Source organism: Peromyscus eremicus, chromosome 3 (assembly GCF_949786415.1).
Source record: "Peromyscus eremicus chromosome 3, PerEre_H2_v1, whole genome shotgun sequence".
Taxonomy (NCBI): domain Eukaryota; kingdom Metazoa; phylum Chordata; class Mammalia; order Rodentia; family Cricetidae; genus Peromyscus; species Peromyscus eremicus.
Genome location: NC_081418.1, coordinates 70,509,450 through 70,536,193, shown reverse-complemented (window position 1 = coordinate 70,536,193; position 26,744 = coordinate 70,509,450). Strand labels below are relative to the sequence as shown.

The 26,744-nt window shown below is 46.0% G+C and overlaps 2 protein-coding genes across 2 annotated transcripts in view; one reads left to right on the top strand and one right to left on the bottom strand.

Annotated features, from left to right (window-relative positions):
• The first annotated feature begins 721 nt into the window (after positions 1 to 721).
• The window catches only part of Scrn1 (secernin 1), a 46,701-nt gene continuing 20,678 nt past the window's right edge, over positions 722 to 26,744 (top strand). Inside the window, exons 1-2 of the mRNA XM_059257871.1 lie at positions 722 to 880; positions 18,529 to 18,710. Coding sequence (XP_059113854.1) covers positions 722 to 880; positions 18,529 to 18,710 — 341 coding nt within the window. The remainder of the gene's footprint in view (positions 881 to 18,528; positions 18,711 to 26,744) is intronic.
• On the bottom strand, positions 10,012 to 11,646 carry LOC131906975 (mid1-interacting protein 1). The gene has a single exon (XM_059257872.1). It carries the CDS (start codon positions 11,493 to 11,495, stop codon positions 10,938 to 10,940), a length of 558 nt encoding a protein of 185 aa, XP_059113855.1. The 5' UTR covers positions 11,496 to 11,646; the 3' UTR covers positions 10,012 to 10,937.

The window sequence follows — 26,744 nt, the reverse complement described above, 5'->3', positions numbered from 1 at the left end:
TTCTACAAGGGACAGTTGGCTCACTGTGTCATTGCTGGTTCTATGTGTGTGGGCTCCGACAACTGAGGATCAGAAATACAGCATGGGGGAATTGCATCTGAACTCAACACGCACAGGCGATTTCATCTTATTATTCTGCAAACCATTTAGTATATGAATTATTTATGTAGCATTTACATTGTGTTAGGCATTCTAAACAATCTAGAGATGACTTAAAGCCTGCAGGAAATGTGTATAGGTTATAAGCAAATACTGCACCCTTTTAAATGAGGGACTTGGGCATTTCTGCAGGGTCCTGGCATCAATCTCCTGGAATACCAAAAGACAACTGTATATCATTTATTCATTTATTCATGTGACAGATTGCAGTGGTGTGTGTGTGTGTGTGTGTGTGTGTGTGCATGCGCATGTGTGATGCCAGGAATAATAACCTCTTTTCCTTTCTCTTACATCACTGCTCTTTTTCGGCTGCCACTATGGTCTGTTGCCAATTTGAGTTTACTTAGCCCCACGAAGGACTAAGCATGCGTGGTCTCTGCAACTGTGCAAATTCCACTTCAGATTCCCCAGATGAATGCCAGCCAGGAGGCTGTTCTGAGTTATCTGCAAGGGGTTCAACCGTCAGCCTGCTTTAGCTGCTGATGTGCAGGTCACACACAGGCAGTTGGAGTGTCCCCTGTCCAGCCTGCTGCGTAGTCTTCACCGCTCTTCTCATTGCAGGATGTCTGGCGCTCCTCCAAGTTACTGTTTCGTGGCTTTGCCACCTCGAGCTAAGGATGGTTTGGTGGTGTTTGGGAAAAATTCCGCACGGCCTAGAGACGAAGTGCAGGAGGTGGTGTATTTCCCGGCTGCTGAGCACGAAGCTGAGAGCAGAGTTCAGGTGAGTAATAAGGTCCCTCCGCTCCTCCAGATGTCTTCTTCTGGCTTTGCCTCTAACCACCCGACTTCTTCCCTGGAAGCCTGCTTACCTTTCAGATGGTCATGCCATTTCTACTAATTCTATTTTTCATGCTGATGTGCTCGGAGCCTTAACAACAAGGGCACACGGAGAATTCTGTGTTCACTATGGTCCTTGTTTTATGGTTAAGGAAAATACATAATTCCAAAGATGACTGTGTAAAATAAGACAGATTCATTTAAGTCCAGCTTGCTCCCTTATTCCTTTCTCTCCATAGGTAACCTCATTTCAGAAGTGGTTTTGTTCTTTTGTTTTGGTTGGTTTAGCCTTCTGCCGTGGTTTACAGAGAAATGTCCCCCATCGGTTCATAGATGAACAGTTGGTCCCCAGTTGTTGGTGGTGTTTTGGGAGGTGATGGAACCTTTACAACGAGCAGCTTTGCTGGAGGAAGTGTGTCACTGGGGGCGGGTTTTAGTGTTTCTAGCCTCGCCTCACTTCTGGTTCACTTCCCTTGCTTCCTGTGTGAGACTGAGGTGTGATCTCTCAGCTTCCTGCTCTAGCCATCTGCTGCCATGCATCCCCTGCCGTTATGGGCATCTATTCCTTGGGGACTGTTAGCTAAAATAAACTCTCTAAGCTATCCGTGTGTGCATGTTCATCCTGGTTCCTTTCCTATAAGATTAACAGCTAGTAAATCACACACAGTGCGTGTTCATCCTCATTCCTTTCCTATGAGAGTAACAGTAGCTGACTGTACATATCCTCTCTCTCTCTCTCTCTCTCTCTCTCTCTCTCTCTCTCTCTCTCTCTCTCTCTCTCTCTCTTTTTCTTTTCTTTCCTTTTCCTAAGGCAGGGCCTTGCTACATAGCCATACTGGCCTTGAACTCACAGTCTTCTTGTCTTGGCCCCTGAGTACCAGGATTATGTGTGTACACCACTATAGCTAGTCTGCTTTTCTCTACTTTGTTTTTTTTTCCCCCAACAAAATTCATATTGTGGTGTATTTGTTATTTTTCTGTTGCTGGGATAAAACACCATGACCATGCCAAGTTATGGAAGGAAGGGTTTATGATTCCAGAGGGGTAGGAGTCTATCATCATTACAGCTGGAAAGCCTGGCATCAAGGCTGCATGGCACCCAGAGCAGCAAAATGTGTACTTACATCTTGAACTGAAAGCCGGGAGCGAAGAGCACGCTGGGAATTGCACGTGGCTTTTAAAACCCCAAAGTGACAAACCCACTCTCAGTAACATATTTTCTCTAGTAAGGCCATGCCTTCTAAGCCTACCCAAACAGTGCCACTGACTAGGGACCTTGTATTCAAACATCTGAACACGTGGAGACATTCTCGTCGAAACCACCACATTTGGAGATCAGAAAATACAGTATACGCTGCATATACTTCAGTATTCTTCTTTGTATAGTGTTGTATCTGAAGGCTTTGCCAGTGGACTAGGTTAACCATCTTCACATCGCTGCTGGGTTATTAGTTCTTGGTTGCTACCAGCAGTGCCGGAGGAGTGGTAGTCCTTTTTATCTATCACAGTGTCTTGTCTCTTGTATGTCTATCATGCTAAAGGTTGCTCATCACTTCCTGTTTCGAATGCTTTAAGATTTCATTTTTATTAGCATTTATTTGGGATACTTGACTAGGAATAAGATTCTGGGTCACAAGCTAAGTAAACATGTAACTTTGGTAAATATAATCATACTTCTTCTCATAGGTGGTTTACTACTTTGCATGCCCACCAACAATGCATGACACCGTATGTCTCTCTCTATGCCTAGAGTGTGTTATTGGTATTTCATGATAGTTATCTTATGTTAATTTTGAATCCTGCTATTTTACGGAATTCTTTTTCAGCTGTGCCAGCTTTTGCCATGGATTCTTTGGGAGTTTCCAGGTGTCCTATTATGGCCTCAAAGTGGGGGTACTTTGATTCTTCTCATATCTCTGATTATTTTCTTGTCTGATTGTGTTGGCTTCTATCTTAAATACAATGGAGATAGTGATGTCCTTGCAACTGGGCCTGATTAAGTGGAGACGCCTGTAGACATCTACATCAGGATGCTGGTGTCAAGACTGAGACTCGTATAGCTTTATTATAATAAAATCTCTGCATGAGTTCCTATTTAAATGTTAAAAGATAGCTCCGAGGCATTGGTAGATTCTGTTGAAGATCACTTTTTCTTTTTCTTCTTTCTTTTTTTCTCTCTCTCCCTTCCTTCCTTCCTTCCTTCCCTCCTTCCTTCCTTCCTTCCTTCCATTCACCAGTTATGGGGAGGATTGCCTAACGCCTTCCTTTCTATTTCTTTGGCAAATTGAGTCATGTTTGCATTCATGGGTTCTGCTTCTCAGTTATGGTATATTCATTTGTGTCTTTAAATTGTAGTTGTTAAATGATTAAGAATTTGTAGAGAAAAACTAGGCTAGTGAAGAACAAGCTCCTTCTAGATCTATACTCCTTAGGGTTTCATGGTGAAAAAATAATACAAGATTTTTCTCATGTCCTACTTGGTTTTAAAGGCACTGTTACCAACGTGTCTAGTGTTTTCTTTTCTGAACACTGTTTCTGCTTCACTCTTTTAATGTGGACATTAGCACCAAAGGCTACAGACCCCGATGAAGAGTTGCCTATTTTGAGGAAGGCAGAGTTGGGTGTTCCCTGGTGTAGCTGTCTGTGTACAAGATGGTGGGAGACTATGTCCCATGGAGCTTTCAATAGGACCACTTGCTTCTTGAGTTGAGCCCCTAGCTAGTCCATATCTCTTCAGTGGGATGCTTATGGAGGTGAAGAGAAATGTGAGTTTCTCCGGTGAGTCAGAGTTCAGTGTCTATTCCTCAGTGAGTGGATATCAGTGTCATTCGGGTGTGAGTGTCTTTTCCAGGAACAGGGCAGACTGCATGGATGAAGTGTGCTGGCTCAAGTTGGTGTTGCCTTCCCTCTCCTGTCTGCTTTCATGAAGAGTTAACTCCCCAACCTGACGTCAGAGACGTAGGAACTGAAATGGTCCTGTGGTTTTTTACAGGATGGATTCAAACCCCAAAGCCAGTGGTGCCCATTTCCATCCCACATGCACTTCTTATTCCTCCCAGGCAGAGGGATGGTTGGGGTCTGCATCATTCACTCTGACCATTGACATGAATGAATCTCGCATTGACATGAATGAATCTCACTGAGGGCTGGTGATTGCTCTGACTGGTGGTTCATGCAGAAGTGATACAGAGTGATTTCCAGGACTAGATAATAAGATGTAGTTTTTTTCTGTCTGTTTATCCTTGTCTTTCTGGACTCTACCCTAAGAACTCAGCCATCTGTCATGCTGGGATGTATTAAAGTAGTCCACATATATAGGGCAGGTCCCACATGGACAAAACCCAAGGACCAATAGTCAACTACTAGCATGAACTGTCAGCACGTGGATGAAAAACCTCTTGGTGATCCAGCCCCAGACAGTGGTGTGGAGACACAGTGTCTAGCTGTTTTCTATTCACATGCCTGATCCAATGAATCTGTGAGCACAGTAAATGACTGTTAATACCATTTAGTTTAGGGGTAATTTGTTAAGTAGCCATAGTGCCCATAATATTATACACAAGCCTGGTATAAACATGTCTGAAATAAGAATTTTATGGGGCTGGAGAGATAGCTCAGCAGTTAAAGAGCATTGGCTGCTCTTTCAGAGAACCTTGGTTCAAGTCCCAGCACACATATGCCAGCTCACAACTGTCTATGACTCCAATTCCAGGGAACCTGATGCCCCCTCCTTGCCTCTTCAGGCACCAGAGAAGCTTGTGGTGCACAGGCATACACACAGACAAAACATACATACAATTTTTAAAAAATAGTTAAAAGGAGAATTTCAGAAAGTCTTTCTTTCTCAATGGACAAGCTAAGTAGCTATTGGCACTCTGCTCTCATATCCAGAATCATGTCAGGAAGCATACATGATTCTGTTCACTGGCTTAACCCACAATATGTTACTACTCAAGTATGCCATGGGTTGAATCATGAGCTCTTGCACAGATGGAGGTGTGGTTGATAATATCCAGCAGTCTCCCAGATGCCCCTGGCCTCCTCTCCGTGTTCCACACCTGTGTTGTGAGCTGCCTCTGTACACACGTGTGTTTGGCAGATAAAGTGACACCCCAGGTAAAATCCACACTCATGGTCTCCATTCCACTTGTCTCTGCTGTCTGACCACACCACTGTATACACACAGCTTACTTACACTGGAAGCCAAGGCAAAGTCTGATCTTCCCTTTCCCACATCCCAGGATGCACAGGGAGAGCTGTCACTGCGTCTACTGTCCGGACACTGTCTGGGTGTCCCCATCTCCTCCCCACCATTCCTGTCCCATTCATACTGACCTCATCTTCCTTCTATTATTCTCTTCTTATTGGCACTGAGTTCTCTCAGTCTTGATTCTTCTTCTTGAAGGATTACCAGAAGTTTCTTTACAGAACAAAGCTGTTCCTACCTTGTTGAAGTGTTTGGTTGGATGACGGTCAGGGCAGATACGTATGCTGTGTAGAACTCTTTTCAACTGGCACTCTGTTTACTTCTTTCCTTTTCTTTCTTTTTTTTAAAAAATTATTAGAGTTTTTAAAAAGAGTAGTGCTGTGTTTATAAGAATATGAGCAGAAAGTAGAGTTCCCAGAGCATCCTCCCCATCACCAGCCTCTGATGGGTGGATACTGACATGGGCTACATCATCTCCTTTGCGCCCCCATCCTCCCCATCATCAGCCTCTGATGGGTGGATACTGACATGGGCTACATCATCTCCTTTGTGCCCCCATTCTCCCCATCATCAGCTTCTGATGGATGGATACTGACATGGGCTACACCATCTCCTTTGTCCTTTCCTGTCTTCATTCTTTGTTATCCATTCAGCCTGTACCCTAGGCCTCAGCTACACTGAGTTAGTTATTGCCATTTCTTAGACAAACAACTTGTATTTACTTTTTTTTTGATCTTCCTGCCATTGCTGAGAATGTCCTTCCTCTCTCATCTCATCTATTTTGTAGACTTCTAGCCATCCTTTAAGGTCCTGGTACCGATATGTCCTCTTCCTGCTACTCTGTGATCCTCTATGGAACCTGTTATGCATGATCTCCTGTTGTAAGTCAAGTGACACTTCACAGTAACCCGAAGCCAACACAATGAGTTCTGACCTGATGATGTGTCCTGGGTTCTTGTCCTGCTTTCTGCTTTACTGTGTCTTTTGATACTCAGTTCCCTTATTTTCTGGATGGAGAGCATGACTCCTTGCAACCCAGGATGTTATTATAAGATATATGAACTGACATGAAAAAGCCCTTTGTAAGCTTGAAGCAGGATCTTTTAAGAAAGGTATAGATCTATATCTACCCCACCTCCCCTTTTCTCTATCCCTTCCACAGCTGTCTCTGACTAGCATAGAGACTTTGTGGTTCCGGGCTTATCACAATTGTATGTTTTAGAATAAAATTGTTTAATTAATTAATTTTATTTTTTGGTGGGGGTTGGACAGGAAGTGTACATGCCATGGTGTGTGTGGTGTGTGGAGAGGACAACTTGTGGGATTCTGCCCTCTCCTTTAACCATGTGGGCCCCAGGGGATCAAACTCAGGTCTACAGTCTGAATCTCAGATGACCTCAACTGCTCATGTGTTAAAAGATTGTCCACAGCTGGTGGTGATGTTGAGAAGCAGTGGACACTTGGGGGGCCTGGTTGGAGGAAGTAGGTCTCTGGGGGCCCAGTCCCCTCTTTTTCTCTGCTTCCCGGTCACCATGAGGCAAGCGTCTGTGCTCTATCACATGCACCCTGCCGTGATGCTCTGCCATACCACGGGTTCAGAGACAAGAAGCAGAGTGACCACTCACAGAAGCCTCAGAACCAAAGCCAAAGCACGCGGCTCCTCCTCTGAGCTGATTTCCTTGGGCATTTTGTCATGGTCACTGACACAAGGTCCTAGTACCTGAATTGTCATTGGTGTTTGTGTCTCAGCCTGCTCTTCAGCCTTCCTCTTACCCCTTTAACTCCTTATAGTTATCTCAGTCTCCATTTTATCATTGTCACAAATACGGAATGACAACTTCTTTTATATATTTGCCCCTGTGAACCACAATCACTACCATGAGACTTCCGTAGAAACACTCTTGACCATACAGACTTAACAAAACAAAACAAAAAGACCTCTGAGAGCTTCTCATTAAAAAAAAAAAAAAAAAAAAAAATCAGGGGTTGGGGAGATGGTTCAGTGGTTAAGACACTGCTGCTCTTGCAGAGGACCCAGGTTCAGTTCCCAGCACTCATGTGGCGGTTCACACCTATCCATAACTCCTGTTTCAGGGAGTCTGATGCCTTCTTCTGACCTCCTTGGGCACCAGGCTCACACATGGTACACAAGTCTATGAAGGCAAAACACTCATGCACATAACATAAAGGGAGTAAATCTAAACCGACACCCATCTCGTGCTCTTTCAAACACACAGACCCCGAGGTTTACTTGCAGAGCTCATACAAACATGTTAAAGTGGTGGCTTTCCTTCCACCCTGTCCATCCAATCCACCTACCCTTCACTTTCCTACCAGTCCTTCCCATCTACCTGTCACGTTGCTTGAGATGCTAAGAATAAGAAATGAGGTTCCCCAGCACAAGATTCTCAGTTCTAAAATTACACCGAATGCTTTTGTTCCAACGCACAGCTGGAGGACTGAAACATCGGAGTTGATATTTTTAATTTTTCCATGTGGATTCTCAGTTTATGACAACTTCTCTCAGGGTTGAAGAATAGGGTGGAGAAGACCTTTTTTTTTTTTTTTTTCTTTTTTTACCATGTGCAAAGACCGTGCTAATCTCCATGTGATTCTAATTTTAGTGTATGTGCCGCTGAAGCGAGCACCTCTATTTGTCTTTGAAAGCTCCTCCGTGCTGTCTGGGGATGCTGTATTGCTGAGCATCCCATGATTCACCTCTGTCTTAGACATGTGTGTGCAGCTCTTCCTGGATGGGGAGAGGAAGCAGATGAACAACTTCCTGGGTAATGTGCTGTTTGTGTGTCTGTGTGTATGCATATATGTCTGTGGACACGTTTGTCCTTATATGGCTGAATCTTCTATTTAGGAGAATATTGTACCAACATTAGAATACTGTTTCAGAAAAATAATGAACTTTTAGTAAAGTTCACATTTATACTCATTGCCCACGAGACTGATTTTTTTTTTTTTTTTTTTTTGGTTTTTCGAGGCAGGGTTTCTCTGTGTAGTTTTGCGCCTTTCCTGGAACTCACTTGGTAGCCCAGGCTGGCCTCGAACTCACAGAGATCCACCTGGCTCTGCCTCTCGAGTGCTGGGATTAAAGGCGTGCGCCACCACCGCCCGGCAATTTTTTTTTTTTTTTTTTTTTTTGAGACAGGGTTTCTCTGTGTATCCCTGGCTGTCCTGGGACTCACCCTGTAGACCCGGCTGGCCTTGAACCCACAGAGATATGTCTGCCTCTGCCTCCTGAGTGTTAAGATTAAAGGCGTGCACCACCACTGCCCAGCAAGACTAATTATTACTAACAAAACTAGATTCAACACATAATACATCCTGAAAGACTCTAGTGTTGCTTGATAATAAATCTCAAACCATTATTCTGCTGTTTGTTTCTTTTGTAAAAAATGAACATCAATTAAAATGGACCTTCCAAAAAACAAACAAACAAACAAAAAAAAACAACCAAGGGAAACATCTTTCTGTTTCCTTCTCTTTGTCTCTAAGGCCAAGGTCTGTCCTGAGTGAGAAGTCTGATGTTCACAGCTTTGGGAGTGCGTGTGGCTTAGTAGAGGGCTTCCTTCTGGCATGCAGCCCTTCCCAAACCCACTCCTCAAGCCAGGCCTCCTCATTGTCCATCCCCAGAGATCTGGCAGTCTCAGGGAAATGCCAGGCAATTCTGAGATGTGCTCTCTGCCCTCAGCCCCTTCCCTAGAATTCACTGGTAAGTCAAATAGGAGGTGGGACCCTGGGTAAAACCAGACCATGCCCTAAGTCCCAGGCATCAGAGTATTGCTGCTTTAATTGCTTTAAAGACTCAAGCTTCTTACACTTCTTTCCCAAAGTACCCCAGTCTCCCAGTCATTTCTCTTCTGCCCTTGAAGCCTGGCTGACTCATCGGCTGCCCCTCCAAGGTCCTCACTGGTGGTGTCAGGGCTGTGGTTGCCATCTGAGTACAGTAGGAAAGATACAATGGCCGCATTTCACACACTGAAATGCCTATTGTGTGAGTCTCTGTTCGCCTTTCACTGGGCGAAGTCCAGAAACAGTGTGCTCGGGAATGTGGGTGGCATAGGCGCCCGTGAAGCTGAGCTTGCTTTTCAGTTTTGACCCAGTCCCACAAGACATCGAAGGGCTTGCTCTGCACCGTGGTGCTGTCTGTCATTGTGTGTAGGGCCCTTTGAAGGCCCATCGTCTCTGCCCCTTCCTCCAGGTGTCCCCCTGAAGCCACTTGAAAGAATAAGAACTCAGGATAGGCTCGTGTTGACAATGGAAAGTGTCCCTCCTGCTCAGGCAGCCTTCTACTGTTGTGGCTTTGGCACCTAAAGTCACACTCACTGACAGACTGTTTTATGGAAGGCAGGGTGGGAGGGGCTGTGGAGATGTGAGACGAACTATTTATCCTTTTCCTTAGCTTCCAACCACCTCTGTCAAGATCCTTTCAAGTGGTGAAGACTTTTCTTTTGTATATGCATGTGTTCGTGTATGTGCATAATGTGTGTGTGCATATTGTGTGTGTGTGTGTGTGTGTGTGTGTGTATGTACAGATATTTGCATGCACATGTGGAGACCTGGGGTTGGTATCAGGTGTTTTTCCCAATTGTTTCCACTTAAGTTTTTGAGAGACTTTCTTACTGAACATGGAGTCTACCGGTTTGGCAAGACTAGCAGGCATCCCCCTGTCTCTGTCTTACCGGTGTCAATGTTACAGGTGTGCTCCACTGCAGAGAGCTTTTCTTGGGTGCTGAAAATGAACTCAGGTCCTCATGCTTAGGTGACAAGTACTTAGCTTTCTGAGGCATCTCCCTACTCTCTGAGGATTTTGTTGTTGTTGTTGTTTTACTATAAATTTTTTTTTTTTTTTTTTTTTTTAGTTAACACATCTGCTTTTTTATTTTTAGAATATAGTCTACATCTGGATTAAAAAAAGTTTTAAATAAACAAGACATATAACAACAGTGGAGCCCTTCATCATTCTATGTACAACACGGATAGAATGTCAGTTGGTTCCACTTTAGATAAATCCACTTTCTCATAATAATGTTATTATTTTCGCTGGCCGAGTGGCAAGCTTCATCCAAGCTGGCGCACAGCCAGTTTACACACACGGGGTGGGGGAGGGGTGGCGTGAAAGGGATGGGGTGCCACAGGACTACTGTACAGTGTAACAGAAAATCATTAATAAAGTAGTACCGGTTACCGACAGTGCTGTTTGTGCGCTTATCACAATGGAATCGACGAAGTTTCAGAGCAAAGAGATTGGAAATACTTAAGACAGGGTCACTGTTACAAAAAGAAAATAGTGCAAACAGGAAAACTGACGCAATCCTAGCAACGCCAGGGCCTCCTCTTGCAGCTCAAAGCAGGGCGGGCAGGAGGCTGCGCCCCGCCTCCCCCCTGCACCCGCACCCAGTCAGAAGCTGCCCTCCCAAGTGTGGCAACCCAGCGCTGTGCCCTGGCATGGCCCTTTCTCAGACCCTTCTCTTCCGGAAAGAAGAACAGAAAAGAAACCCCAAGAAAGGCACAGGCTGAATGAAGGACGTCGGCCCAGTCCCATTCCCACCAACACAGAGCAGGCCCCCTCCGGGGGTCCTTGAACCCCCCTCTCTGGCGACTACTTTCCTCTGCTCTCGCGATGAGGCCCTCTTTTCCACACAACCCCCCCACCCACGTACACAGCCCAACTTTACAGTGTGCCCTTCGCCCCACAACCAGGAAGAAAATAGCTTGAAGGAAAGAGAGGGGTGGGAGAGCCGGCCAGAGAGGGTACTGGGCAGCGGGGAAGAGGCCCGCCTCAGTGGCCCCAATTACTGAAGCCGATCTCCTGCTTGTATCTGTTGGTGAGGATGTTGGCTTTGCGGGTGAGTTTGGAGAGCACGGTGTGCAGCCCGCGCAGGTGGTAGTGGAACTGCTGCTCCAGATCTTCCTCACCAGCATCTGTGCTCTCCAAGTGGCTCAGGCCTACTAGGATGTCCTTGGACTTCCAGGTGCTCTCCTCGCTCCCGGCCGGCGGAGACGATGGCTGGTGCAGGACTCCCCACTCGATGTCGTTGCGGATGGACTTGAGCAGCACGTAGTGGCTATACATGTCCCGGGAGGGCGCGAAAAAGCTTCCGTTGGCGCTGCCGGGGCTGGGGGCCGGGGTCGTGCTCTCCTCCAGGCAGCCGCCACTGCCTCCTACCTCCACGCCGACCTCGACCTCGTTGTCTAGCTCTGGCTCGGAGAGGGGCACGTCGCGCAGCAGACTGGGCACCATCACGGTCTGGTCCATGTTGTTCACCGCGCCAATGAAGCGATTCATGGCGTTAAAGAGCGAGTGCTTCTGGTTGTAAGTGTCGCAGATTTGCATCATGGTGGCCGAGAGGGTGCGGAAACACTGGGACGCTGGTAAACCGCTGGCGATGCTGCCTGCCTTCAAGCGCTCTCAGGGGCCGGGGCCGGAGCCTGCTTGTAGCCGGTGAGGCGGGATTCCCAGATCCTTCTCCGCCCTCTGTAACTCTGGTTTCTGTCCGTTTTACTATAAATTTAATTAGGAATTTTGCCATGAGAAATTTCAGGTGCTCTTGGGGGAAGCCTCTGTACCTCAAATCCTGCTTCTTCTTTCCCTTATTAATTATAGAACAATTGCCAAGGTCCATAGATTTTATTTATAAACATAACTTCCTTCAGAGTCCGCGTTCTAGATGGCTGGCTCTGCAAAGTCTAGCTAATCACATCTGGTGTAAATGGCACTTGTTTCGTGAGATTTACTTTCACACTGGCACTGTAAATAACCAATCTGTGTGAGCCTGCTGAGCTCACTCCTCCCCAGCCCCCCCCCCCCCCCCCCCCGAGGTAGTCATGATTAGCTGGATTTAACTGACAATGGAGCCGAGAGGGCTTGAATAGCTGTCACACAGGGCCCTTGTTAGGCCAGGGTTCCTGAGGCCTGTGACAAAGAGGCCTTTGGGGGCGCATGTTACAGGCTCCCCTATGGGGTGGATTTGGAGCATGGACTCTCAGGCTCATGAGGGGCTGACTGGGCCCATCTGGCTCCTTGGGGATCCCCTTCCTTCCCCATCATCTAAATCTAGCCTGAAAAGTGTCAGGTTGGCTGCCTGGATTTTAACTCCCACAAGCACCATCTGGTCTTTCTGATTCAGTGTGGGACAGATTTATCATTCAGCCCTCACTGGGCCATTGCAGTTCTGTGCTACAGTGTGGTGCAGCAGCTCCCCTCGGTGCCACTGAGGGGACTTTCTTGAACTGTGAACACACAGTGAACATACAGTTTTCTATTCTCAGGCCCTTAGTTCTTTGTGGAAGCTACTGCCTGGGCCATTGTAAGATTCTTTCAAATGTCCCCTACTTCACAGTCTCTGGCCAACTAGATGTATTCTCTCCTATACCCTCTGAGACCTTGGTAATTCATCCTTCCTCTATCCACCGTTCATCCACCCACCCATCCACCTACCCACCCACCCATCCATCCACCCATCCATCCATCCATCCACCCGTCCATCCATCCATCCATCCATCCATCCATCCATCCATCCATCCATTCATCCATCCATCAATCCACCCACCCTTCTATCTATCCACCCACTTTTCCATCCATCTACATATCCATCCATCCATCCATCCACCCTTCCTTCCATCCATCCATCCATCCATCTATCCATCCATCTATTCATCCACCCTTCTATCCATCCATCCATCCACCCATCCATCTACCCATCCATCCACCCATCCATCCATCCATCCATCCATCCATCCATCCATCCACCCATCCATCCATCAATCCACCCATCCTTCCATCTATCCACCCACCCTTCCATCCATCTACATATCCATCCATCCATCCATCCATCCATCCATCCATCCATCCATCCATCCATCTTTCCAACCATCTATCTATCCATCCATCCATCCATCCACCCACCCACCCATCCATCCATCCATCCATCCATCCACCCTTCCATCCATCCATCTACCCATCCATCCATCCATCCATCCATCCATCCATCCATCCATCCATCCATCAAGTTCACTGACAGGTCTAGAGAGATGGCTCAGAGGTTAACCACTTGCTGCTCTAGTAGAGAACCTGGGTTCAGTTCCCAGCACCCATGTGGTGGCTTACAACTATCTATAACTCCAGTTCCAGGGGATCTGAAACCTTCTGCTGACTGCAACAGGCACTGAATATGCACAGTGCATACACATATCTGCAGACAAAACAGTCATCTGCATTAAATAAAAACAAATCCTTAAAAAAGCTCATGGGTGCTTACTAAGTTCAACCTTTGGGATATGTTTATAACCTAAGCAACAAAAAACATTTTTATTCATGGACTTGACATTCTAGCTGAAGGAGACAGCAGATATGTAAATAGCACATATAATTAAAACATCAATTATATGGAATAGAATAGGAAGCATAGTAAGGTTGATCAGAAGGGGGTCACAAGATACCATGTGTATGAAATAGGCAGCCCCTGTGACATGTCCTGAGGTCATCCTGACGATGGTCATCATTTGTGCTTGCTCCTTCTCCTTCCCAGGCATAGAGCAGGGACTGGCCTCCATGATGTCTGCTGACAGTACATAAATTCTCTTTAGGCAGGACACATATGAAAAACTAAGGGGACACGGGAGGGGAGTCTGATTGAAGCCTCTTCTATCTGAAAGTCAGAAATTCCAGCATAATTTACAGCATTTGCTGTGAAGGTGGCCAACATGGCGACAATATTCCTTTTGTAGGTATGTTTTAAATACATATTAAAATAGCAGTGGATCAAGTCTGAGGACCTGTGATAGTAATATCAATACATATTACCAACTTAATAGGATCTAGAGTTGCCTAGGAGATGAGCCTCTCCCCATGCCTATGTGGGACTATCTAGGTTGGGTTAGCCTCTGGCCATGCCTGTGAGGGATTATATAGGTTAGGTAAGTGAATGGCATTCCCTGGGCTCCAGTCCTGGACTGCGTGAGAGGTAGAGAGGGAGCTGGCCCCAGCGTTCCTGGTTCTCTGACTTCCTACTGTGGACACAGCGTGAGCAGTTGCCTCCAGCTCTGGCCATCAGAACTCTCCCTCCTGTCATGACTGTCCTGACAGACTGTACCTTGTGACTGTGTACCCCAATAAACCCATTGTCTGCAAAGTTGCGTTTTTGTCGGGATAATGAAAAAAATCACCAAGGCAAAATCCAGGCAGATAGGGCTTCCAGTGAAGCCTTTCTGCTTCCTCTCGCCCTGGCCCTGATCTGCAGCTTTCAAGGAGTCTCAGTACAGATGTGTCGGACCTCCTGGAGCTGCTTTTGTGACGCAGGTTTTACCTTACCAGACTGAAGTCCTATCCAAGACACCCTGGAACCACCTTGTAATCCCATTTAAGGAAAAAGAGGAAATAGGAAGAAAAAAATGTTTCTTAGCAACCTTTTGAGATGCAACTTGACAGCAGCCCAGATGTTCTATCCAGCTACTTCTAAGAAGCTAAAGTATGAGTCTCCCTTGAGAATGGAAGCCTCCCCCTTGAGTCTGCCTTGTGCTCTCCTTGAGTGCCTCTCTAACTCCGGTGCTTAAGCCTCTGGTGACATCTCTTAGTAAACTCCAGTTCTACTTTAACCTGACTTGTCCTGCAATTCTTTTCTGTGACAAATTCAAGAATCCCATCTTCCCCTGAGTAGAAGTCACTGGAAAGAACTCCTTGGGTCTCTGGCCCACACCCCAGCTGCTGCTGGCTCTGTCTCTGAGTGTAGTGGGTGCTCTGCACATAATTGGTAAAATAGAAATGAGTGTGTAGAAATGAACTGGAGGATACATTAATAAAACCATTTCCTATTTTAACATTTTCCTGTCTCAAAAAAAAAAAAATGGAATGATGAATCTATATGCTTGAGAAGCCACAATTCCTTCCCTACTCACTCGTTCTTTTCAAGATAAAATCTGTCACTTGTGCTCCTTGTGGAAGGAGTCTTGAAAAGTCTTGGCCAATGCCTGGGTTAGCCTTTCATCAGAATCAGGATGCTCCAGCTAGCTAAGCTATGCAGGGAGAGGGTTTGTTTGGGCTCACAGTTTGGGGCTTCCAGCTGTGACTATTTGGCCCTGTTACCTTGGGTCTGTGGGAAGGCTGCATATCAAGGCAGGAGCACGTGATTGAGAACTGCTTACATCAAGACCCAAAGGATCAAGGTAGAAAGAGGCCAGGGTCCTATAGTCCCTTTGAGACCTCTGGGGACCCAAGGTTCTTACTTGGTTGCACCTCTGAAGGATTCCAGGACAGGCACTTTGAAGCTTCTGCCCCTCATTTGGGCCCATAGATAGATAACTGAAGCCAGAAGGAAAACCTTTACTTGGTTTTTCTGTCTTTTTCCTATGTGTCAGCCTCCTGCTCACTGCTGCTGTAGGCACGTCAGCCACTCAAGGTGTGTCTGGTGTGTGTGTGTGTGTGTGTGTGTGTGTGTGTGTGTGTGTGTGTGTGTATGTTGGGGGGGCGCTCAAGAAGACCACCCTAACACAGCACCAGCAGCCAGAGGAGAAATTCCCTTCTCCTTTAGGGACGTAGGCTCAAGTAACACTGGATCCTTGACTCTGCCACAGAAAGGAATTTGGGGATGAGCTAGAGTGAAGCAGAGTTAGTGAGGTTAATAGGCGTTGGGGCAGGGATTCTTACAGGAAAGAGGCAGTGCATAATCCCAGAATATAGATGTTGGCTTCTCTAGGGAGTAGGGATTTATGTGGTTGTACGTTTAATCCTGAGGTTTCCTAAGTTACAGTCCTCAAAGGATGTAATTTACAAGATTTAACGATTACACACTGCTTAAAATGAAAGATTTTAAATTAAAGGAAAAATGTGAGATGGTGTAGTTATTTTTTGTATCAATGATTTCTCTTTGTAAATGTAATTATGTGGTATTTTTAAAAGTGGAACTCAAAGGCACGCACATTCTGGGCTTCAGCGAGCAACATTCGTTTGTTTTTTAATTATTTGATTTTTATTTATGTGTATAGGAGTTTTGCCTGCATATATGTTTATGTACTGTGTGTGTGCCTGGTAGCCATGGAGAGCAGAAGAAGACACCAGATCCTCTAGAACTGGAGTTACAGACAGTTGTGGGCTGCTTGTGAGCTGCCATGTAGGGGCTGGGAATTGAACCCAGGTCCTCTGAAAGAGCAGCCAGTTCTCTTAACCCCTGAACCATCTCTCCAGCCGCCTCATTTGTTGTTTTCAATATTCTTGTTTGAAATGCCTTTCGGTAAGCACATAGTCTCACTGTAGGTAATTTTGGCTTCACCAGTTGTGGTGAAGTTTCTGGGCTCTCAAAGGCAAACACGATCTCAGAGTGGGACCTTTCCCCTTTCTCATGTTGTTTAATTTCTGTTTTTCTATTTTGCCTTGTGTCACTTAGCCTATCTTATTCCCCTTCAAGGATGAAGGCACAGAGACCGTTTATTGTCTTAAACCTGCGGTCACTTTGAATTCCAGGAACAGCAACGCCTCACAGGACAGACCACCTTCCAGATGGAAGCCAGGCTGAAGCCTTAAACAAAAGTGATCATTTCCTGAGAACCAGCTTGTCCTCATAAACAATACATCTTTTTTAGACCACCTTGCAGAATCAGCCGAGACAGCGGTCAACAGACTGTACCTCAACTTTGAGAATGCCCTGTGCCCTTGTACCCCGATTCTCTCTCTATTAAAACCTAGAGCTCATCATAAGTACCCCGAAGATGAAGCTGAAGAGTCCCTGGACACTTCCTGACATTCACTAGCTCTCCTTCCTCTGTCTTTCATAATTGCTGCTCTTTTTAATTGGCATATTGCTTAGGTTAGCTGAGCCTAGTCTGCTGGGGCTGATAGAGCTGGGGCAATTGCCCTTGAATGTCTGGTGACAGTAGTATCGCCCTGGGGACCAAGCCTTTAACACATGGGTGTCAGGGGACATTCCACATGAAGCCATGGCGATGCGGAATTGCTTGCTTTGTACAAGGGAGTGAATATGTTTTGAAGATGGAAACTTCACTTCCATTTAGAAAAACATGGAGGAGTATAGTTGTGAGCACCGCTGGGCCAGCTTTTTGTTCTGCAAGGATCATTTTTAAAGCTAAATTATTTTCAACAAGTAAATCAGGGAAAACATTTCAAGAGTGTGTTTTATTGTCAATTTACCACACACACACATCCCTACCTCAAGGATTTCTTGGAAACCTCTGGGATTAGTTACCTTTCAGTTTCTAAAAATGTATTGGGCGAAATAATATTAGTCCATTGCTGAGAAACACCTGACTTGAGTTGTGCAGAGGCCAAAGCTGCGGCTGAAGCCAAGAAGTGTGCGTACTGCCTGTGTTTCCACTCTGGAACCAAGAAGTGTGCGTACTGCCTGTGTTTCCACTCTGGAAGCCAAGAAGTGTGCATACTGCCTGTGTTTCCACTCTGGAACCAAGAAGTGTGTGTACTGCCTGTGTTTCCACTCTGGACAGAGGTAACAGTTACAGAGAGCCACCGCAGAGCGTCTGTCTGGGCTGCATTCGGTTCACGAACAGCTGTTTTGAACTGAAAAAAGAAAGCTATCTCAGGCTGCCTTGGATCCAGTGCTTTCAGCCTCCCAATTTAAAATGTAGATGGAGCCTGCTGCCAGCTTAGTGCTTCTACACCACAGACACCATACAAAGAGCATGTTACAGGCTTACAGAAGGCAGTCATGAGGCCCCACGGATAACTGAGTGCCCCAGCCCAGTCCCCTGAAGGTGGGGAATGGAGTGAGGCCTGACGTGGGAAGTTTTCCTGTTGGTGGCTTCACTACCTTAGCATGAGAATCCAGTGGTTAGGCAGGGGAGTGGGTGTGTGTGAGGACTCCTTGTCACGTGAAAGTGCAATGGTAGCGTTGTTTTGGGCCCCCTATTCTACCCTGCTGAGATCACAGGTTGTCAAATGTTCCACAGACCCCAGGATCCTCAGGAGGGCCTCAGAAGGCCTGTTTTTGTTTGCTTTAGACAACACATCTTCTTACCTGCATTCTGGGTAAAGTTCCTTTTGAAGCTAGAGATCCATGACTTCTAGGGAGTTTGAGGACTGCTGATACAGCTGGAGCTTTGCCTGTAAGGATGAAGAACTCTAAGCAGGCAGAGAATGGCAGTGCAGTGGTCAGCTCCACACCTGCTGAGGGTGATAGTGTGAGAGGAAACTGTGAGCAGACTGGCTTGATCTAAGCAGAACGGCGCTCACCACAGGGACCCTGCCAGACAGCGGACCCTGCGGCTGCCCCAGGTGTCTGTCTGGAGACTGGACATTTCGGGTCTTTTACTTCTCAGCTCTGTAACTAATGTCCAGCGTAGGTACCAGGGTGGAAACGAAGGTTTCTCACGGGTGACGGCACCTTCTTGCTTGTCTTCCTTTTCAGTGCACTTACATCTCAATCGACCAAGTTCCCAGGACCCACGCCATAGTGATAAGCAGACCTGCCTGGCTCTGGGGGGCAGAAATGGGAGCCAATGAACATGGGGTGTGCATAGCCAATGAAGCCATCACGGCCAGAGAGCCAGCTGCTGAGACGGAAGCCTTACTGGGGATGGATCTGGTCAGGTACAGAACGGTGATTCCCTGAAACCACTGCCAATGGGAATGGGAATTCTTTCCTCCTGTACTTACTGTATTGTAAGAAGTTCTATTTAATAGAAATTCTAAGATGATGGGAAAAACAGAATAGATGATAATGGGATATTATCAATAAAATAATTAAGTACTGCTATGTGTTACAAACAGGGTCTTGAGAACGTGACATACACTAAGTCAAAGACATCAGATACAAATGTCACATGTGTGAATCACAGAAGAGGTGGAGTCATAGAGGTAGAAAGTGGATGAATGGTTCTGTGGGGTTGGGATGGGGTAGGGGAGTGGGTTAGGGCAGTGTCCTTGGGGATAATGAAGATGTTTTAAACGTAGGTTGTGGTATTGCTTACACAACTTTCTGTATAAACTGTTCTAATAGTAACTCTGAAAACGAAGAATTATTAATGAAAAACATGTCTTTAAAATCCCTCATTCACAAGCAAGTGTTTTGAACCTTTATAAACAGTATTTTAAATAGGAGAATATTATGGAATTAGAAATTATAATAGCATACAAGAGAAACGAATAATACAATGTATAAAATATAAAATATAAAATATAAAAAGAACACAGACGGCACAACCCCTTTCCTGTGGTGGTCTTTCTTGCTTCCCGCCCCCCAGACACCATGGGCCAGAAGGAGCCAGATGTGGAGGCTGGATGGGCTGAGATCTTGATATCTATTCACACTTGTGGCTCAAGTATGGGGCCTGGGCCTGGCACGTGAGGGTGACAGGTGAATGAGTTCTGCATGGATGAGGAGAGGAGAGTGTGGGAGAGAGCACTACTCCTCTGACACGGAATCAGGACGTAGCTAAGTGAAGATGGGGCTGAGGGATGGAGGGCTTGGCTTTCAGAGTGGAGTGGACACACCAAGTGATGGTTCATCTCTATGCCGAGTCTCCCAGGTTTCAATACGAGGCCTATTGGATGGCATTAGAACCTCCCAAAGCTAACTTCCTAAGAAAAAGAACTGAGGTTTGGACGTTTTTTTTTTTCCCCCTTGGGGGAAACTGAACATTTACCTAGAATTGCCTATGACCCATGGCTTCTGCCAACCCCATGCAGATCTGCTAGGGATGGCCTTTGGGTAGCGTTTCTGTGTCATTTTCTTTTCTTTTTATCATTTTCTCTCCCTCTCTCCTTCCCTTCGGAGACAGTGTTTTACTTTGTAATCCAGACTGGCCCAGTACTGATGATCCTCCTGTCTCAGCCTCCTGAGTTCTAGGATATTAGTCTGGGTAAAATCAGAACTGGAAAAGAGGCAGACAAACTTCTATGTTTAACCAGTTTCATTTTTCCCAACAAAACATGTAGACTAACAACTTTTGAATTGGTTTTGGCATCTCCCTTACTTAGTTTTTTTTAAAAAAAAAAAAAAAAACAAAAAAAAAAAAACGAACCTCTGCATTTAGTAGAAACCCTGAAAATGAAGAATCAGCAATGGAAAACACCCCTATGAAGTCCCTCATTTGTTTTTTGTTTTTGTTTTTGTTTTTGTTTTTGTTTTTTCGAGACAAGGTTTCTCTGTGTAGCTTTGCGCCTTTCCTGGAACTCACTTGGTAGTCCAGGCTGGCCTCGAACTCACAGAGATCTGCCTGGCTTTGCCTCCCGAATGCTGGGATTAAAGGCGTGCGCCACCACTGCCCGGCGAAGTCCCTCATTTGTGACTCTCTGCTAGTTTTGCAGTATGGGACCTGGGGAGATGGAGACATCTAACCCAGGAAGTTAACTTCTGAGTGTTGATGGAGAACACCGTTCCTTTCATGCTTTGCATTTTATCTTCCTGAGATTCTCAACCCCAGTAGCAGCCCGCTCAGTATCTATGTGCTCTTCACCCTGCTGTGCGTGGAAATACTCAAGGCTGCAGAGAGATTGTAGTCTGCCTGTAGGGAGAAGAGAAAAAACTGAACAACACATAGTCTTTTTAAAAATTGAATCCAGAGAAACAAAATTATTTTATAAACTTTATTATGAAAGCCTTGCAAGTAAATAAATAATATCCCATACACATTTAACCATACCAAAAGTATATGCAACAGTTATAATTGAGTTATGAATGAGGATATGAAGCTAATTGGTTTTGTGTTAGTTCTAACTCTATCATGGATCTTTTTTCTTCCCCAGTGGTGGATGAGTATGTAAAATATAAACAGTACTGAAAGTATAAAATGTGAAGCTTCACAGCTTACATTTCCAATGTCAAGTTTGAATGAACAGCACAAATCTAAGGGTGACTGAAGGTGACAGAGAGGGGAAGCAGAGGATTCTGGGATCTAATGACACCCAAGGGGCACAAAATTCCAGGGCTATCCTTCACAGACACTTCTGGGTGTGAATTCCAGGTCTAGCCCGGCATAGACCCTGGGTGTTTGAAGGCTCCCTGCCTGGTGTATTTGGGATGTTCAAGGAAGACACACTCCATGGGGATCTCCAGGACTGAAGGATAGAGACAGAGAAGATGTAATTGGTGGATAATTGGTGCTGTGAGAGTTATCAAGGTCTGGGGTAAGGACAAATGCAGGAGCTGATGATGGCTGACCCGTAGCCATTTAAATTGACATCTCCCCCAGGCCCACACACAGCTATTGTAATAAAGACAGTGTGACAAATACCCTGAGTGTGGCAGTTTCTTGAAGGGCATACACAGTCTGTACCTAGAGTACATGTCTAAGTTCAGGATCTAGTTCAGAGTCTGGTCCTAGCTTTAAACTGGCTAAGCCTAGTCTTTCATACCAAGCAAGTTCTGTGAATGACTCCTGAGCCCAGAGTCCTCCAGTGTTAACTGGGGAGCTGTAGAAATATGAATACTGTAGATCAGTGGCTGTCAACCTTCCTAATGTTGCAACCCTTTAATACAGTTCCTCATGTTGTAGTGACCCCCCCAGCCATAAAAGTATTTTCGTTGCTCCTTCATAACTGTATTTGCTACTGCTAATGAATCATAATGTAAATATCTGTGTTTTCTGATGGTCTTAGACAACCTCTGTGAGAAGGTCCTTGGACCCCCAATGGGGGCGCAACCCGACCTGCAAGGTGAGACCCACTGATGTCGATCACAAGCACAGCACTGTGAGAGGCAAACCCCTAGCACAGCTGTTCTCAAAGCCTGGCCTCCACAGGAACACTGCCCAGAAGCCTGCTAGAAAAACAGATTCACCACACCCCCACCCTCACGTGACTGCATGTGGGGTTGGCCCACAGTCTACCTCAGCTGGCAGGTGGAGCATCCTGGAGAATACACTGCTGCACAGCTGGAGATGGCCTTCCAGCTGTGCTGGGAGCAGCATTTCTTGTGCTGTCCTTGTTTGTCCTCTGGGCTTGGCTGCCAGCTTCTTGGGCAGCTCCTGGAAGAACAGACTATTTATATTTCACACCCTACTTCAAGTGTCTGTGAGACTGTGGCTGGGTATTCAAAGAATAGAGCTACTGCCATCTGCATACTCTGGTCCTCCGTGCCTTCCACCCATACATCAAGTCCAAGCTCAGCTCCAAGAGACTGAGTGACAGCCTTGGTTTAATAGGCACCGTCTTCAGGGTAAAGGTATAATTTGTATGTGCTTCTTAGAGGCATGTAGGAATGCAAGCATCAAGCAACACTTGTTATAATTTATTCTTAGAGCTAAAAGGCAAGCTGTGTCTGTTTTTGGTATCCCCCCACTTCCCTTCTTTCCTCCCTGGCTCACCCTTTCCTTCCTTCCTTCCTTCCTTCCTTCCTTCCTTCCTTCCTTCCTCCCTCTCTCCCTCCCTCCCTCTCTCCCTCCCTTCCTTTCTTCCTTCCTCCCCCTATCCCTTCCTTCCTCTCTCTTTCTTTCTTATTTATGGATCTCTGGCTAGTCCTCCCGCAGCCCCCCACCTCACCCCCACATATAAACACATACACATGCTTTGCTTGGACTATGGATCCAGCTGGCAGGAGCTAACATGAGATGTGGGGTTAGCAGCTGGTGGGGGCTAACATTAAGATCCGGGGATGTTTTCTGGAAGTCAAGCTTTCTCTTACACCGAGGCCCATTACATCTGAGGTCTGTCTGTCCTGATGATGCCTCCTGGCCTCAATCCAGATGAGGACCAGGAGGCATTTGGATCCCATTAGACAGTGAGATGCTGGGAAATACCTAGTAATCAGCTAGAAGTGGGGCAGCAGTCCTAAACTGTGGCCTTTCCAACACCTGTGGTGTAAAAACTCCAACTGTGATAGATTTAAAGGTGATGAAGGATTAGCAACTAGCTCAAAAATCCCTCAGATCTAACCTGTTCTCTGAGCAGGTGGATACCAGCCAGTTTCACAGAGCACGGCCTTCTGTCCATGCACTGCACCTGTCCCTTACACAACAGTTTCATCCTTTTATTTTTCTGCAGCTCAGCCCCCCCTCCCCCTTCATTTCATGTATCTTGGTGTGTGGTGTGCATGCATGTATATATGTGCATGCACGTGGAGGCCCGGGAACCTTCCTGGATCACTCAGCCACCTCATGCCTTTAGGGAGGGTCTCCCAATAAGACCCAGAGCCTCCCAGTACAGTTAGCCTCACCAGTCAGCTTGCTCTGGGTGTTCCTCTGTCTTTGAATTCCCAGGAGGCTGAAATTACAGGTGAGCACCCAGCATTTACATTATATCTGAACTCAGGTCCTCTCAGCCATCCCCCTGCAGACTGACTTTTCCTGCTTCTAATTGGGTTTGATGTTGGCACTAAATTTGGCCAGTCTCAGCATTTTAGAGCATCTTATAATTCTAAACACAACTCATCAGCTGTTCCTCATATCAGGAAAATTTGCAAAGACTTGTGGTTTTATGGTTGTAAGTGAATGTAGGAGCCCACAGGTGATGGGAAGGAAGGCTCAGCCATTACCTGTAGGGGAAGCACCTGTGTAATTAAAGCCACAATTTCCTGAACTCTCTTGGGAAACTGGCTTTATACATATTATCCCATTTAACAAGCACAACAAGCCAGATATCTAGGTCTTCTAATTCCTATGGTAGATGAGGAAACTGAAAATTAGGGAAGTTAAGTGGCTTGACCAACGCCCAGGGCTAGAAGGTGGCTGAGCTGGGAATACCAGGGCACCACTTCTCTCCAGATTAGATCATGCTTTACTTCTTCCAGGAGACTGAAATGGAAAGGAGTCAAAAGGTCTCAAACACCCTCTCCCCTGTCAGAAGATGAAATGACAGCAAATTGAGTTTTAGATTGAGTAGGTGTTTGTTCCTGGTACATGAAATCAGGGCAGCCTTCATTATGGAAAGCAGAATAAGCTCCCAGCAGGTAAGAGTGGAACACTGGCTTTTACAGAGTGGAAGAGGAGAAACAGAACAACTCGGGGAAGAAAAAGAAACCCATTAACATTAGGTGACTTCAGGTTACTTTCCTGAAAGAGTTCCAGTTCCAGGGACTTTCTTATGCTGACTCAGGCAGACTAGAGTCTATTGTTCATTAAAGAGAAGCAGAAGTGGGTTAACTCTGCCTTCAAAAGCTCCAGTTATGGGGCATTTAGCCTAGGCAGCTCCAGTTTGAACTGGTCAGCTGAGGCCTGTTGCAGGAGATCAATCCAAAACAATTCCACACATTTTAAAGTTCAAGCTCACACAGCACATAACAGATTGGGAGGTTTAAATGACAGATATTTATATCTCAGTTCTGGAGGCTGGGAAGTTCAAGATCACAGTGCCAACAGGTCCCATCTGAGGTACAGATGGCCACAGCAGAGAGAGGACAACCTTTTGTGTCTCTTTGCTAAGGACCCTGACATCATCACAAAGACTCCATCCTCATGGCCTAACCACTTCCCAAAGCTCCAATTGCCACCGCACAGGGGAAATGGATTCAGCATTTGAAGATGGGCACAAACCTGTTCATAGCATCATCCTACGTCCAGCCCTTTTTGAGAATATTCTAAATCACCAAAAGGCCACAAACCAGAGGGACCTTGAGGATGTGTTGATAGGAAGTGGAGAGGATAATTTGTAAGAGTCCTCCAAGGACAGTGTCCTTTGAAAACAGAGTCCTCTAGGGTGGGATATCAATTATTTTCATTGCTTGCCTCAGAATAGCAATGATTACCAAACCCAATCCAGTTTTTACCTAGTTGTTCTTATTTGGGGTACAGGAGGGGAGCCCCTTCTAATGTACAGAGTCATAGATACGGCAAAGCTCGGCAGACAGATTCCTAAACCAAAGTGCAGATGCCATCTGACGAGCTCTCCTTTCAGGAATGAGCAGGGAAGTATGACCCACCTGTGAGCAGGCTATGGGACTTAATTTTTTTTTCTTTCACAAAACCAAGACTTGAATCCAGGAACACCTAACTCTTAGATCCAGAACAACTTAGACAAAGCACTTTGGAAGGAAGCAGATGTCTAGATGGAACTAACCTGTACCTTTCCAACCCATCTCTGTCCTGGTCTTTCCTAGGCTAAGGCACAGTCACCAACTCAACCTTGGGCAATGGGCCGGAAGCATGCTGTTTTCATTTGGAATCCTGTGTATCTAACCCAACTGGGAGGCTAGAATGGGTAGGGACAGTTTCAAACCATACGTTAGGATGCTGAGTGATGGCCTCCTGTCCAATGACTCAGCACTCATCTATACTTCTTGAGCTCAGGTAGAGGGTGTGCAGTCCTAGGGTCCTTACCTGCCTCTGTGCTGTGGAGTGGGCAGTCCTGCCCTCATCTTGTGGCCGGAGGCCGGGTGGGAATGGTCACGTGGGTTAAAGGCATAGACAGCATCTAACTCATGGTGCTGATCTGAGAAGCAGAGAAATCAGAATTCTGCTTGCATGTTTGGATGAAGGGAAAGTGCAAGTACAGAGCCTGGATGGGGTTTCAGCAGTCAGGACATCAGCTGTGCACACTAGAATTTGCAGAACAGAAATTCCAACCTCCAAAGACTATTGCACATAGCCATGGTCGCATGCTTCTGGAGTATGTTTGGTGGGTCCGGTTAGGCATGCAGAGGCCTGAGGGCATTGAACCATGAGGCATTGTGACCAGGGACCCTGGAAAAGACTTTAGTCCAAATCCTTGAGATGCCCCTCCTTTTAGGAGATAATGGCATTGACAAAGGGGAATCTACTTAATGTCTATTTCAGCGAGTTTGTTCTTTTTATTCCTGCCAGAGGGATAGATAATGTGCCGCCTTGGAGGGAGGGAGGGAGGGAGGGAGGTTTCAGACAACAGTTTGAAACCTAGCCACCCTGTTTGTGAAGCTCAAAGCTCAGGATTTTCTTTTATTGCTCTCTCAAGGCCCTAGGGTTCAACTTTGTGAATTATGGCTCTGTAATCAAGTCTCCCTAAATAAACGTAAAAGGAGACCTGTCAAGTGACTTGGGATATGACACTGTGACTATGAAATAAGCCCATTACAGGGCTCAGTCCACAGCTCGCTCTGTGCATGGTTGGATTATCCTTTCTTCTCCATGACAGCACAGTGGGGCATCCCTTAGGAAGCATTCGGTTGAGAAAATTTAAGTAGTCATTACTTCCCAAGTCATGAATTTATCAAGGATAGGCTATGTTACCACTAAGTAGCTTTGCTGCCCTCTTCTAAGATGTGAGCTCCTTCAAGCAGAGCAATAGTCCGACTGAATGGATGGATGACAAAATGAACTAAATGCATCTCACGTGCTGTTTCCTGTCATCTCAGCTTGAGAGGGAGGTAGTAGTGTGTGCAGATGGCCAGGATGAGCACAAAGAGCTGGAGAGATCCCATGTCTTAGGGCAGACTGCCATAGAGTAGCATAACCAGAGCTGGAGCTGGGTCCATGCTCTCTGGGTTTGTATCCCGCAACGTCCCACCTGCTGAAGTGGATTGTTTACTAGCTTGGCCCTTAGTGCTATGTGTTTTCATGTTTATTACCTTATAACACCTTGAAAACCTTGACACTTTTCACAGATGGCATAAAACTGAAGTTCAAATCTTTTATATATGCTACCCAAAGTCATGAAGAAGGTAGTGTCTATACTCCCCTTAACAGACTTATTCATTGATAGGGCTGGGGAAGGAAG